We start from the raw sequence: 14,540 nt of genomic DNA, 5'->3' as shown, positions 1-14,540 counted from the left end.
ATGTCTCCTTGGGATCTTTGTGCATGGCCTTTGGCCTGCACAAATATCTCTTTGATGTATTAGTCTTCCTGTTTTATTATGAAAGTATTTCTTATGCTTCTCTTCCTTTCCTGTTGGAGAATCGGGGCAAGTGGTTCTACTGTTCTCAAAAACATCCTGGGCATCTCAGACACTGGTGATGCAGGAGGGCCTTTCTTGGGTCTGTGCAAGTCATGCTACAGGCATTCTTCCCTTCGGCTGCTGGTCTTGCTTCCCTTGCATTGCTCCTTCATTGCAAGAAGTTGTGTATTACTTTAAGCTTGCATGGGGTAAGGTGCTGTACCCTTGCTACTGTATGGCCCTTTTGGACAAAGAGCTACACACCTTTCACAGCCTTCAGAATTCATTCTTCAGGCACCACCATTTGGGCTTTCTCAGTGTCAATGGCTATCTTCCACCTTATGGTGGATGCATGGTTGTTACTCATGTTCCTTGAACATCATGCTTCCATGTCTCTGGTCGGTTCCTTTCATTCTATTCTTCAGGGTGCTGTCATACATTTCTACCCCTGTAGGGGTGGTTATACCCCTCTTCGTTTTTACTTAGGTTCCTTAATTCATAAGGGGATATCCCCTTTTGCTGTGTACCTCTCTTCCTGTGGAGGATTATCATATACATTGATATTATGGAGACTGCTGACGTGCTTTGTCTTTTACTTTTGGTGATTTTGATGTCTCCTGTAGGGACATTATTTTCTTTGCTAAGCAATTGTTATTCTTTTTAAGTTGTAGCTCTTTCGTTGTTTCAGCTTTATTGCTTTGTTTTATGTTGGGATGTCCACTTTGTGGCGTTTTGTCCGTGGGCTATGCTGGTGTTTAACTTTTGTACCACTCTTCAGCTAGGTTTCATACCTGTTGTCTTCTTTTCAACTTTTACTATCAGCAGCCTGATGAGAACTGCTCACTCAACTGGCATTTATTGCATATAACATCTTCCCATGCTTGCTTTTTGATATGCTCCCGGGTGGGCCAGATCCTACGGGCTTTGATAATTTTGTGTGGGGGAGCATCCTGCCCACCCCCAAGCCCAAGTGATCACCACCTCCCTGCGGCAAACAATAAAAATATGTAAAGGGTATCCGTTTTGTGCCCCCTTATCCTGTGGGACCACTACCTCCCTGGGCTACCTTCACATTGGAGGGGGACCGTGCGCCCCCCTCGAGTAACCTCTGATGGCCCTAGGAACCGCCACCCCCCAGGGCCGGCTCCTGCAATGTCCCAGGGTGCCCACCCCTGGGCATAGCTGTTTGATGTGGCTTGGCTACAGCTTTGAGAGAGGCTGATACTTTCCCAATAGTTGCGCTCTCTCCCCTTATGCTTGCTGAGTCTCTGCAGCAAGCACTCTTTCTGTTTCTTGGGGATTTTCAGGAGGTGGCAGGCCTCCTTTAAGGATTTAAGTTGATGAAGCTTTTCATCCCAGAGACAAATGAGGCAGATTGGGTGGCCACAATTGTAAGAAATCCCCTTGCTCCTTAGGAAGGTCATAACAGATTGGAGGTCTCCACATTTCTGAAGTGTAACAGTTGATAAGTCCTGGTATAATGACAGTTTGTGGCACAGAACTGTACAGGGTAAGCATCTCTTGCCTTATGTAGTATGGCTCCTTTTAATTGAAAGTAGTGGCCACAGACAAGAATGTCCGGTGGGCGGCCTCCGTCTGCTCGAAGGAGGCCCACTCCATGAACTCTGCCCAACTGAACCTCCATATCTGTTTGTGAGTCCACTGTCTGTAGGAAGAGGGCCTTTACATAGGCCTCACTGTCTGTGCCCTCAGCCTTATTTGTTGCCCTGTGGATGTTGTTCCTGTGTGAACAGTTTTCAAGATTTTCAGTTTGGGCTTGTAGGGAAATCTGCTGGTCCTGCAATTGTCGAACTTCCTGCTGTACATGTTCAATCTCCTCATCCGTCCAAACTTATTATCCTCAGTGGTGGTTGCTAAGATGCCCAGGTCTTCTAGTTCTCACTTAACCTTCTTAAAGTCCTGACCCAGCTTCAGTTTCACTGCATGGATATTTTCATGTAAGGATGCAAAGAGCTCTTCCATAAAGGATCTCATTAACCGGGCCACTTCATCTCCCCCACGTCTGGCGCTCCAGCTGATCTTTGCATTTGTGGGTTCTCCTCATCCAGCATTCCAGCCGACTGTGTGAGAATGTCTTTGAGCGACTCCTCTTTCTTTCTTTATTGCCGGGGCTCTTAGAGTCAAGAATACTGTGCGACTAGCAATATGTCTAGAGGTGTATCTCTACCCCACAACAGGGCTCAGGTTTTGCATTGATGGCTGCGGGTGTCCACCAGATCCAGCTTGTTGATATGGGGCAGATAAGTCTCGCCGTGATTAAAGTGGCAAGGATGTACCCTGTTTGCTGTTCTATGGCCACAGGAGGTATCGGTCTTGGTGTCAGTCACGTAGTCCCTGTGGTTGCACTCATTATGGCTTGAGTGTTATATGCCTGCTGTATCTTACCAGCTCGGTGTCTCCCAACAGGCTTCTTGCAGGCCCCATGTTGTCACCAGTCCCATGGCTCCTTCAGACATTGCCATCAGGAGCACACTAGATCTATGGATCATGATGGGGTACTTTTCCATCACCCTTTGTGCAGTGCCTGCTCACCTTCTTCTGCTGATTGTACTCTGTTGGGGGGGCCGCCACTTCTCATGGTGTCAATTTGGCAGTTGTCTTCAGCCCCCCCTTGCTGCTCGCATGGTGCCCAGGCCATCCTCTGTTGCATAGCTGTCTCACTGGGCCTCCGTCAGACAATGAGTGTGCAGCGTGAAGCTGCGCCACCTGTCTCCAGCCTCCGGTGTCTCTGTGCCTCCCTGCTGGGGCCCACTGCTTCAGGTGAGTCGAGCCCTGCTTGGGGCCCAGCTGCTCTTCAGGGCCACATGTTGTGTTGCTGCAGCTTGCCTCCACCTCATCATCGCGCTGCCATCTGGCCGGAGACAGTGAGAGGACCCAGCAGCCAAGGGGGTTTGCAAGTGGCTGGGTCACAGACCACTCCCCAGCAACACTAGCAGCCTCCCTTGGAGGACTCTGACCTCGCTGCCCCCGCCCTGGGGCTGAGGCACGTTGGTAGATGCTCTGTGCAGAAGCATTCAGACGAAGGAGTGGAACAGCGCATACTACGAGTCTACCATCTTGACCATGCACCTCTGGCTGCCATATTTAGGAGGTGGAATATTTCTCTTTTTCCTGTGGTTTACGCTTTCATTTTTTTTTGTTTATATTTACTATCACACCAGCCTGTGCAGGCCAGACGTATTGGCTTTGCCAGTGCTTATTATCATAGAAGTTTAAAGTTTAGGATCTACATGAAAGATATGCAGTACACATTTCAATGTTGCATATTAGTGTAGAACGCATCTGTATCTGTCTGGTAATCCAGTACGTGAAGAATAATTCCAGGTTATTCAGTTTGATTGTTTTACTGCATCTTGGAAGGTCGGAAGAGGGTTGTGCTGTCAAAGTTCTCAGGGTCAATCCATGAAAGACCATTTCTCCTTTATTATTATATATAAAAGTAGTTTATTGAAATCAACAAATTTAACATATGTATATATTGAGGGGTGTGTTGAGTTTAGCTTGGACCTTTGTACCTTGGTAGCGAAACCTATTTGGTATTATGTGTCGGTGTCTCATTATTGCTACAAAAATGTATATTTGTTTTTCATGTTTTTTCTGTTGGCTGTGTAGATGATTGACCGTATGTGTGTAAAAGTTCAAGATCACCTCAACTCATTGAGAAATTGTGGCATGGACACAATACAAGACGATGTAAAATCTGCAGAACGGCTTATGCGGGATGCCAAGAATTCCAAAACGGTAAGCTCTTATGCAAGTCTGTACAATGTAGATCCAAGAGGGCTGGATCCGTGCAAGCGTTTTAGATAATACAGTGGATCTAAGTAATAGTCATTTACATAGCCCGTGTTTATACAGAAAATGTGGATTGGATCTGATCTTTCTAGACCTTCGTTGGAGTTTCTAATGCATGCCACGTAATAAAAATACACTTGCTGACATAAAAGTAACATCGAGCTCCCTAAACGTGTATACATGTTCTTATAACAAAAGTTGTTTCAAATATCAATGCATTAATGATAATATCTGTTACAGCTATTACCAAACTTGTATCATCTCGGGGGAGCTGCTTGGGCAGGAGCCAATGGCTACTTGTCCAGTCCAATACAGGAAACGCTGGAGTCCATGGCAGGAGAAGTCACACGAGTAGTAGATGAACAGTTGAAGGTAAAGGGAAAAGGGTGTATGAGTTTGGAAAATTCACCGCCAAAAGCACACGTCCTCTCTGTATAGCTGACCACTGTTTATTTTTTTAATTGAGTAATAATTATTTTCAATGTAAAAAAAAAAAAAGCACATTCACTGTCTGCATTTATAAGCATTGCAAATATATTCCAACTGTTAAATGCAAGATAACAAATTCTTTGCTGTTTGTGATACAACTGACAAAAAAACCTACAAAAACATTGCTACACAACTCGCTTTCTCATATTTATTGCACACATTTGCAAAATATTATCTTCGTCCTTCCACCACCATTCTGCATTGAAGCACAGACCCTGTCCACTCCACTCACCTTACATATCCTTATATTTTGAATAAAAGATTCCGTATAACTAAACTGGGCAAGTGAAATTAAATCCTGATTTTGCAGAAGCAGAATCTATGTCCTACTATACTTGCTTTTTAACAGTAAAAAGGTATAGCTAATAATTTTATGTGAAGATTTGGTTAGTCCAAGACGTTTTAAACAATGTGTCCATACAGTGAACTACAATTTTAAATATATAACTGCGTATTGTTCCAATTCACAAACGTTTCTGCACAGTCCTTTCCAAAAGCAGCAAGTTAAAATGTATGTTCAGCAACTTGAATCAAGAAATGTAGTATCTGGATTGGTGGAATGTTGTGTATGTAAAATACACCTGTGAATAGGGAACATCTGCTACTGGGACAGAACTGCGGGCATTAGGTTAAAGCAGCTACACAAAATAAAGTCAGCACTAGAAAATAAAATAAGGAACCACCTTTCTGAAAAGGCTTGCATTCGCATTTCTTTTAATGTTGACAGATTTGGCCTGGGGCTCAGGTCGGAGTTTAGCAAGGCTCCATAGCTGCGAACCCAGAACTTAGACCGTTCTTGCACTGTCTGCCTTTTGAGTAAATCTGGTTTGAACAATCATGCTTGTTTTGGTTGACTTGTCATTACTATTGGTCTTGTGGTGTGCAGTATGCTCCACTTAGTTTGTGGGGAGATTAACGTTTACAGATGATTCTGGCTCGCAGCTCCCTGTAATTAGAAAATCATGCACAATAATTTGAACATAGCTCCAGCCACTGAGAGCCAATGTTGTTTTTTAGAAGCTAAGGTGATAACAATGAGACAGCTTCAGATTAGGGGCCTGATTTGCAGTTTGGTGAGTGGGGTTACTCCGTTATCCTATGGAACTCGTAATACGTCAGACAAAATATCTGGCACGTTTATGACGGAGTAAGCTATATGCCAAACTCTAAATCAGATCCCAAGTTTGATCTACAAGAGAGCCTTGTATGCAGTGGAGTTCTCCTTGGAATGTACGACTAGCGTGGAATTCCTTTGATACATTGTGAATCCAATGAAGTACTCATATCTTTGCCAAATATACATTAAATCTCCAGGAGTTTATTTCTGACTTTTCTATGTTGAGTTTTGCGATTTGTAATCTTGAAAAAATTTCACACATTTCTTTGTTTTCCAGGAGGTACTTCCCTACTCATCCTTGATTGTCTCTTGTAAAACAGTCGCAGAAACATGTCCATGTTTTAGCAATTGATGGTTTATGGCATCTATTTTTATCACATCAAGAGTTTTGTTGCTGATGCACACTTATCCTAAAACATTAGCTGGTGTGGGTGAAAGTGGGGAGTATCTGAAAATAACTGAAACCAATATTTGTACTGACTTATTTTTCTTTTAAAAACACAATGTTGTTAGGGATTTATATTTTTATTTAGTTTTTTGTAATATTCATATACCTCAAACAGCAATAAAGATACTCAGCAGTGGATAGATTTTGGGGGTGGGAATGCAAGCATGCAATGCAAGTCAATTGAAACCAAACGCCTGAAGCAAGAGGAGGTGGGTCATGACAATGTAACAAAGTAATACAGTTCAAGAGGGAGGAGCCTTCTCCTTTACCATTTGTATCACAGCAGAAACTTTAGGAGCCATTGTTGGAGTGGGCCCATAAGCATCTGGCGGTTTGCTATCAAGGTTTTCTGAAGGCCATCCAGCAGTAATTTTATCACTGGAGTGATGCAATCAGAACCTTTCAGGACAAAGATGAACATGGTGGCATAGTTTTGCTCGCTCTTAAGTTTCTGCATAGTTTTTGCCGAATGCCTTCTTTGACTTCACTACAGTAGTACATGCGCAAACTGGTTAGGGACTAGATGTTCATGAGGCCGCAGCTGAGGTTTTATTGCAGAGTAACAAAACTGCTTGCTTAGACACCATGTCCATGTGTGTGAAATATCAGTGTCTAAAATGACTTTGACTGAACTTGAGGAGTTGGAAAGACTTCCCAACGAGAAACCACAGATCATGCCACTAACCACAGGGTCTTCATGACCAATGAGTAGGATATGCATGACAGTGTTGCTACAATGCTTTATTGCCCTTTCAATAAAAATGCTATTATAAGTCCAGCCTACCAAATATCGACACACAAACACACATTAGAATATCACGACATCTGAAAACAGACTATCAGTGTATGATAGTCTCCAACACCTGTAAAGATAAATGATGAACACCTCTCTTTGCCTGAGCAGGAAAAAACAAGAAATGATGTAGTAAATCTCATCAAAAATTGTCATCTACTAGGTCTTTCAGTGTGTGTATTCACATATATGCACCATTAAATTGGGAAACACTAGTAACACAGCAGTTAGAGGCGGTCAAAGCATGGTAGGAAGCTCCATATATAAAACAATGTTGCTGTTATTATTCTGTATAACCGTGTACATATGAATAGTTTGTGGTAGATATTCTGCATATATAAAATGTTTTGTTAATCATTTCACGTTTTTGACCGCTTTAATCGAATCTCACCATTGTATACTGGGGTGTGAATCTATCATTGTCAGCCAGAGGAAGGAAACAGATTTATTTTACATTTGAAGCATGTGCAGGACTGTCAGAGCTCTCAAGGTTCACTGTAACATGATTTTGTAGCTCATTATGTACTGGGAGTTTGTCTGTATTCTGGGATGTGTAGCCCTTTTCAGCCCATTATAAAAACAGGACTTAGACTAAGTGAACTACACGTCCATGAATCTGGGAAACGCGAGAGCTGTGGACTACACGTTTTTACATTAGGTACAGTTTAATATTTAAAATATATGGGTGAATACATTTTAGAGTTATTAAGGTATCTTGAATCAGGTTCTCATGACTGTGCATCACTGCACTCTTAATAGTTTTGCTTTGCATCATTGAGAATGGCTACTCCTTCCCGCATCCTTACCCCATCTACAAGCGCTGACATGTCTCAGCACGGTTCTGTCTTCTAAAGTTGCCAGACGCAATCAAAAATGTGTGCCAGCATTTCCAGCCTGCACATAGTAATCACAGTTAAATCAAGTTCTTTGTGAAGGGCTGTCAGTGGGGTGTTAGATTGCTGTGGAAAATTGCGGATTCTGATTATAGACCATCAGACCTTTGGAACACTCGTCTTCAGTCTTTCAGTGGAGCTGTCTTGTACTTAAAAATGTAGCTAATTAACTCATGAAATAAAACCTATTTTGCTATCTCATAAATATTTGAAAATTTCAGGCAGAAAGCAATGGAAAAGTCGTCAATGCCGGTTTGCAAATGTCGTGATTGGAAAGCAATTTTAACAACAGATCTTAGTGACTGCTATTCAGAAACGGATATGCACAGGTCTGTGAACTGTTTTGTAAAAATGTGGTATTCCGTCTGAGGATGGTAAGAGAGCTTCGCCAAATTCGGTGGACTTATTTGAAGAGAGGTTTGTCCATGAGAAAAAATATTTCACTAAGGGTGAAACTAAAGAAAAACGGTAATAAGTGCAAATGAACGTCAACATTGAATTTTCAGAATTGGAAATGCACGTGTATATGTAAATGGCCTTCTTGGAATCTCACCAGTCCCAGGGTCCCTGAAGTGCTCCTCGATTTCGTTGCTGTTCCTTCTGACCCTTGACCCTGCAGGACACATCATTTGACAATGTTCAATGACTAAGGGCTCCACTTAATTTTGGCCCACAAGCAGTGGCGGGCGGTAATTTTAGGAGGGAGGGGGGCGGGGGGAAAAGCACACTCACACTCATTAATTCACACACGCACGCACATCCATTCACAACACTCATCAACATTCAAACATACACTCACGCACCAAACATGCATTTAAAAAACACACACACACACACACTTACCTTCAGCTTGGAGGTCCCAGGAGGGTTGGGACTGCTGCCTGAGGGAAGGCAGCAGTCCCAGCCTCCTCACAGAGTGGGATGGGGTCAGTGAGACTTCTGAACCCACCCCACTCTGTGACGAGGTGTCACTGATTGATACTCGCCCTGGGCGTTTCAGGGCTTAAACCTGAAGTGCCCAGGTCGATGTAAATGGGTAATCCCTCACCTCGTCACCGAGAGGACGGGCCTCGAACCACCTTTGCTGAGCCGAGGAGGTCACGCCCATAGGACCTGTGACCTCTTCAGCCCAGCAAAGTTCAGCTCAGGCAGCCAAGAGTCTGCGCAAATTGCGCATGTCTCGCTCCTGGCTGCCTGAGCTGAATACCAGGAGTGTCTGTCAGGCTTACCTTTGCTCAGCCTGACAGGCACTCTTTACACAGTGCAAATGATGGGGGGGGGGGTGGCCCACTCCGCCCTAAAGGAAGGGCCACGGCTGCCAACAAGGTCTTTCGTCCCTTCGCCGCTGTATTTTGGGGACTTTGTTAGACATAAAAACATTTGATAGAAAATGATGAAAAAATGTTTCTTTGTGAACCAGAAATCCAGATTCCCAAAGTGAGAAGAGGTCATGAAGTGCCTTACTAATAAGTCATGTTAAAGTTGATGAGCCTGATAAAAAGAAGCATTTCATTTCATTTCAAATCTTTATTCAGTTTATAAACACGATAAACCGTAGAAGAACAAGACATCATAATTACACAAATAAGAAGATAAAATGACCCAAGTTAAAACTCATTTAGGTACTACATTGAGTCATAGTTTGGAGAAAGAATTGCTATAAACTGATTTAATCAAGACTCTAGATTTGTTAAACATTCTATTTTGCATTTTACATGCATAATATGCGAAGCAACTGCATTACATATAAAAACATCATTTAGTGTAGACAAATACTTAAAGGCTTCTCGATTACCAAACAGCTTCTCCCATATAAATATTGTTTGTTCCTATATACAGATTAATATTTACAAAAAAAATACCAAGTTCAATATCGTCTCTTGTCGCATAGGCAGATCAGCTCGTCGGCCACCAAGCAACCTATTTTTGGGACTGCTCGGGAATTCTACCTTTAACCAGCCTCTGCTAGAAAAAGTACCTAAACCTCCATGAATTGACTCTTTGTTCTCCCTAGTTTATGGTATTCTTATAATTTTGCTGATCATATGTTGCTATTAATTATCTATTTCTACACTTATCTTCCCACTCTCCTCACCTCTGCTCCCATCAGATATGTTAATACTTACTGCACTTCTTCTTACTGTTATTTCTCTCTCTTTTCGTCTCTCACTTGCATTTCATGATCATTTACATGCAACTTATTGTGCTTAAATGATATGTTGTGTTGATTTACAAATCTCCTGTTGATATCTGTACACTCTCAACTTTTACTATGATTATGTAATGTATGTTGCAATCTTGTTTAATAAACTCCTTCTTTAAACTTAAAAAAGAGACTATAAGAAAATGTGATTGCATCCCCATTTCCATGTTAAGGAACATGTAGGTCATAAGTGTAGCTGTACTTTATTCAGTCAAGTTTTTGCATTTGCTCTTTTGCCATTAATATACTCATTTAGTTCCCTGTCTGAAAACCGAACAATGTTCTTAGAGATGTTCCGAAAGTCACAATCAGATCACTTATTCTCCTCAAAGTATCTCTAATGTCATGGTATTTTAAACACATGGTCCAAGTCTAGACAATCTATCATTGCTTTAGTGAACGAAGTCTCAGCTTTGGTGCAAAATGAGTGCCCCAAAAGCTTGTATGAGCACATAAGTAGTAATACTGGAGTACTCTACCACTCTTACATGCTTAGTAACTATGCTCCGAAACACCCATCTCTCTGTCGAAAAAAATGCAAAGAGGGCACAGTCCCTTCCGTTAATACTAATGGTCTTTGAATACTCTATGAACATATCCATTGTACTCTCATTTTAGATGCTGTGGGGCCACTTCATAATGACAAGTGACACTACTTAAAGGAGTACACCATGACGTACACCAAAATGTCTTGATGACTATGCCCCAAAATGTGTCTGTGTATTTTCTACTCCTCTGGACTTTGCCATGCTCCCATTTTCAGTTAAGGCATGCTCACCATGTCCTGACATCTCTCTAGCAATGTTTTTTTCAAAAAGCAACTCAACATCGCGATGCGGTCGCAAATAGGAAGGGAAAACCCCTTCCTATTTGCGAGTCGGAATCACATTTTGCGAGTCGGTACCGACTCGCAAAATGTGACTCTGCATCGCGTAAGGCCTTTTGTGCCTCGCAAACTGCGTTTTTCGCCGTTTGCGAGGCGCAAAAGGCTTCCTACATCTGGCCTGCATCCCAAAAACGCACTTAATTTTATCTCAGTTTTATTTCAATCTTGGGAATCAATAATGAGAGTTTAGGAAATATGTTGATCATTAGTTCTCATTTCTTTTTCTTTATTAATTCAAACATAAATTGCAGAACATAGCATAAAGCGTGTCCCATAAATCTGATCCCTGTTCTGTTTGTCTAAGTGAGGAAAGTACATTGGAATCTAACAACCCATAAAGAGTTTTCTCGTATGAGAGCAGTCAAGACTCAACAACAGAGAATCATCTGAGTCAGAGTGTCAAGGAAGTAGAATATAAAATAGCAAAAAAGAACAAGCGTCTGAGAGTCTGTCTAGCCACTGAAGCTATCAGAACTCACAGTGAGAGAGTTATAGAGACTGGTCTGATTGGGTCAGGTCAGAATGGAGCCATATGATGCTCACCCACATCTCTATGCTCTTCTTTCTCAGGACATTTTTATACAGAGTACAATGATACAAAAATGTAATAATTTCACAGATAAAGGTATTTGATCAGCCAATAGAAAGACGAGGACGTCATGAGACAGGAACAGGTTCCGTCAAGATGGTAAGTTCTAACAAAGAAAGTTCCAAATACATGATACATTTTGTAGAAACTTTAACTACACCGCAACATTTCAAAATCTTTTCAGTCATCTGGGTCTCTCAAAAAAAGGACAGTCATGTATGTTTTAGGTATAATCACATTATGTCATCTCCTTTCTCACACATCCTTACATTGGAAGCCTATTCATAAAGAAGCAAATTATAAGATTAGTTTAATAAGTTTGAGATTCCAATGCTGGTCAAGCGATTAAGAAGAATACAAAATATATAACTTTTTTTGTTAGCATAGGAAGTCTGCGTCATGAGAAGCCATGCGAAAGCCACAAATAAAACATTTCAACTGAGCTATAGCAGTTTTGAATATGTTAACATTAGCAAATTAAGCAAGTGCGGGTCCTGTAGAGCTAAGAAAGGAAAATGCACATTTAAAATGCAGCCGTTAGATAGGCCTATAATTCACTCATACAGATTTGTATTATTATAATGAAATTGTATTTCATTAAAATCTCTAGCAGTGGAATCTTTAGTTACATAGAGTATCCACCAGAAAGACTGCTAACCCTTTAGCTGCTAAGCATTCCACCCACCCAATGCTGAGCCCTTTTTTGGCTATTTGGGGTAGTTCACTCTTCGGCCCCCATAATGTTTTGACCACATAAGCTGTCCACGTCAAATTTGTTTCCTTTTTCCCCAACATCCGGGGATTCTAAATGTACCCAGAGTTGATGAATTCGCCTAGAGGGGCCGAGAAATTAGTCAAAATACATCTAAAGTTTGGGTTCTTTGGGGAAAAATCAGAAAAAGTGCTGCAGAAGAAAGTTATCTTTTTTCCCCTGCAAATAGCATCAACCAGGGGTTTGCAGTGCTAAAATCACCATCTCCCCAGCTTTCAGGAACAGGGAGACATGAATCAGAAAACCACAATTTTCAACACAGTTTTGGCATTTTACTGGGACATAGCCCATTTTTCCTATTTTTGTGCATTCAACCTCCTTTCAGTTAGTGGTAGAAATGGCTGTGAAACCAACAGTGGATTCCAGAAAACTATAGATTTCTGAAAAGTAGATAATTCTGAATTCAGCAAGAAGTCATTTGTGTAGATCCTTTGAGGTTTTCCTATAGAAAGTAACTGTTGAAATAAAAAAAAATATTGAAATTGAGTTGAAAATAACAACAATTTGTGTCTAGGTTTTCATCTGTAACTTCTAACTATGACATATTTTTGAAAGCAATATATTGCTGTGTCTGCTGGATGCTTGTGGTTATGGGGGATATACAGGGCTTGTAGGTTCACCAAGAACCCTAGGTACCCAGAGCCAATAACTGAGCTGCATCTTGCAATGGTTTTTCATTGTACAACGTGTACACAGTAATTAATTTGGTAAAATATAAACAGTGACAAGTAGGTATCAAGGAACCCTAAGTATTTCTGAAATGGGCACAAGATATGGAGTTTAGAAGGATTGTTCATTTGTACAACTCTGATTTTGTGGATACCCATAGTAGCATGTGCATTGGAAGGTGTTTCTCAAAATTACTTTTTTCTTACACACTATCTTACATTTGGAATGCACAAATGCAGAGAAAGACAATTTGTAATAAAACTTGTTCTATTATTCTGTGTTCCCCTAAGTCTCCCGATAAAAATTGTACCTCATTTGTGTGGGTAGGCCTAGTGCCCGCAACAGGAAATGGCCCAAAATGCGACATAGACACAGGGCATTTTTCCTCTAAAAACTGACCCTTTTTTTGTAATGTTACTAGCTGCGGAATCTGATAGAGACTTCTATTTGCAGATTCCTTGCCGTAGAATTTTCCTCAGGGGTCAGACTGGATCCAGAGATTTTTCTTCGAGCAGCACTCTTGTGCGCCATCAGGTGGCGTCGGTCGACTCCACGTGCGTCGGTAGCATCATGGTCACTGTGATGACATTGTGGTTGTACATAGGCACCATCCCGGGGGGCTGATGTCAGTTCTTTTCTTTCCATGCCATGCGCAGATCCGGAGAAGAGCTACCCTTAGTCAATTTTTGACTACCTTTGACCTTTTTGTCGTTATTTTTGACTTTTTGGTGCGTTGAGGATGTCACAGAAGACCGGTTTGAAATCGTATGACTCCTCTTACCAAATGATGTCAGTGACAGATCTGCACCTCGTGTGTTTGTGGTGTCTGGAGAGTGACCACGACCTGAAATCGTGCTCCGAGTGCTGGGTCATTAACCTGAAGGCTTTGAGGGAGCGGTCCCTGAAGCTTATGGCGGCCCTGCGCCTGACTCTGCATCGCTCACAGTTTTGTTCACGAGGAATGTCTCAAGACTGCCAGCGGAGTCTTCACCACTCTGGGGCTTCCACTTTGGAACCCCTTTTCCCCTTCAATGAAGCCCTCGTGGATGTCCTTCTAGATACCTGGTCCAGAACCAGCACAGGGGCTCCTGTGAATAGGACAGTCGCCCACCGCCATCGACCTGCGCAGCACGACCCTAAATTTGCATCCCAACACCCTACACCTGAGAGCCTTGCCATTCAGGCTTCTTCTTTTCGAGGGATGTTCAACCACCGTCTCTCATGGACATGACCTGTGATGGCACCCATCTCTTCCGAGACAAAGCAGCCTCGGTGCTCGAGAGGTTGAAGGAGTCCCGGGCCACGGCTCAGTCTCTTGGCCTCGCGACTGCCCCTCGCCCAACACAGTCTGCTTTTGGTCCCTTTGTGGTCACGGAAGGGGCTTCCTGGCACGTTCTTTCTCTGCCAGCCACCGAGCCATGCATGCTCCTCAGCCACTGCACGGCCTGGGATGCAGAATTCTATGGGCTTGTGGGACAGGGCACCAGAGGTCTGCCCAGACTGCCCCTGCCACAGCCTCCAACTCCTCCTTGTCTGTCCCACCATCTCTGACTAGTTAGGGGCAGTATCCGCCATCACCTGCCCCACTAAGAATCCATCACGATGGACAGGTGGGTTTTGCAAATAGTCTGAAGGGGCTACTCCCTCCTCATCGAGACTGCCTCTCCGGCTATGCCTCCATCCTACTGCCACTTATGAGAGGATCATCTAGCACTTCTCTGCGAGGAAGTTGCTGCTCTCTTGGCCAACGGCGCCGTAGAGAGTGT

General features: G+C 42.6%; 1 protein-coding gene across 1 annotated transcript in view; it reads left to right on the top strand.

Moving 5' to 3' along the window:
* CARMIL1 (capping protein regulator and myosin 1 linker 1) overlaps nt 1–14,540 on the top strand; it is a 993,695-nt gene that overhangs the window by 702,402 nt on the left and 276,753 nt on the right. Inside the window, exons 25-26 of the mRNA XM_069218803.1 lie at nt 3,733–3,861; nt 4,156–4,287. Of these exons, the coding sequence (XP_069074904.1) occupies nt 3,733–3,861; nt 4,156–4,287 (261 nt within the window). The remainder of the gene's footprint in view (nt 1–3,732; nt 3,862–4,155; nt 4,288–14,540) is intronic.

Source organism: Pleurodeles waltl, chromosome 2_1 (genome assembly GCF_031143425.1).
Source record: "Pleurodeles waltl isolate 20211129_DDA chromosome 2_1, aPleWal1.hap1.20221129, whole genome shotgun sequence".
Taxonomy (NCBI): domain Eukaryota; kingdom Metazoa; phylum Chordata; class Amphibia; order Caudata; family Salamandridae; genus Pleurodeles; species Pleurodeles waltl.
Note: the sequence above shows the minus strand (reverse complement) of the source record. Positions and strands in the feature narration are given on the sequence as shown.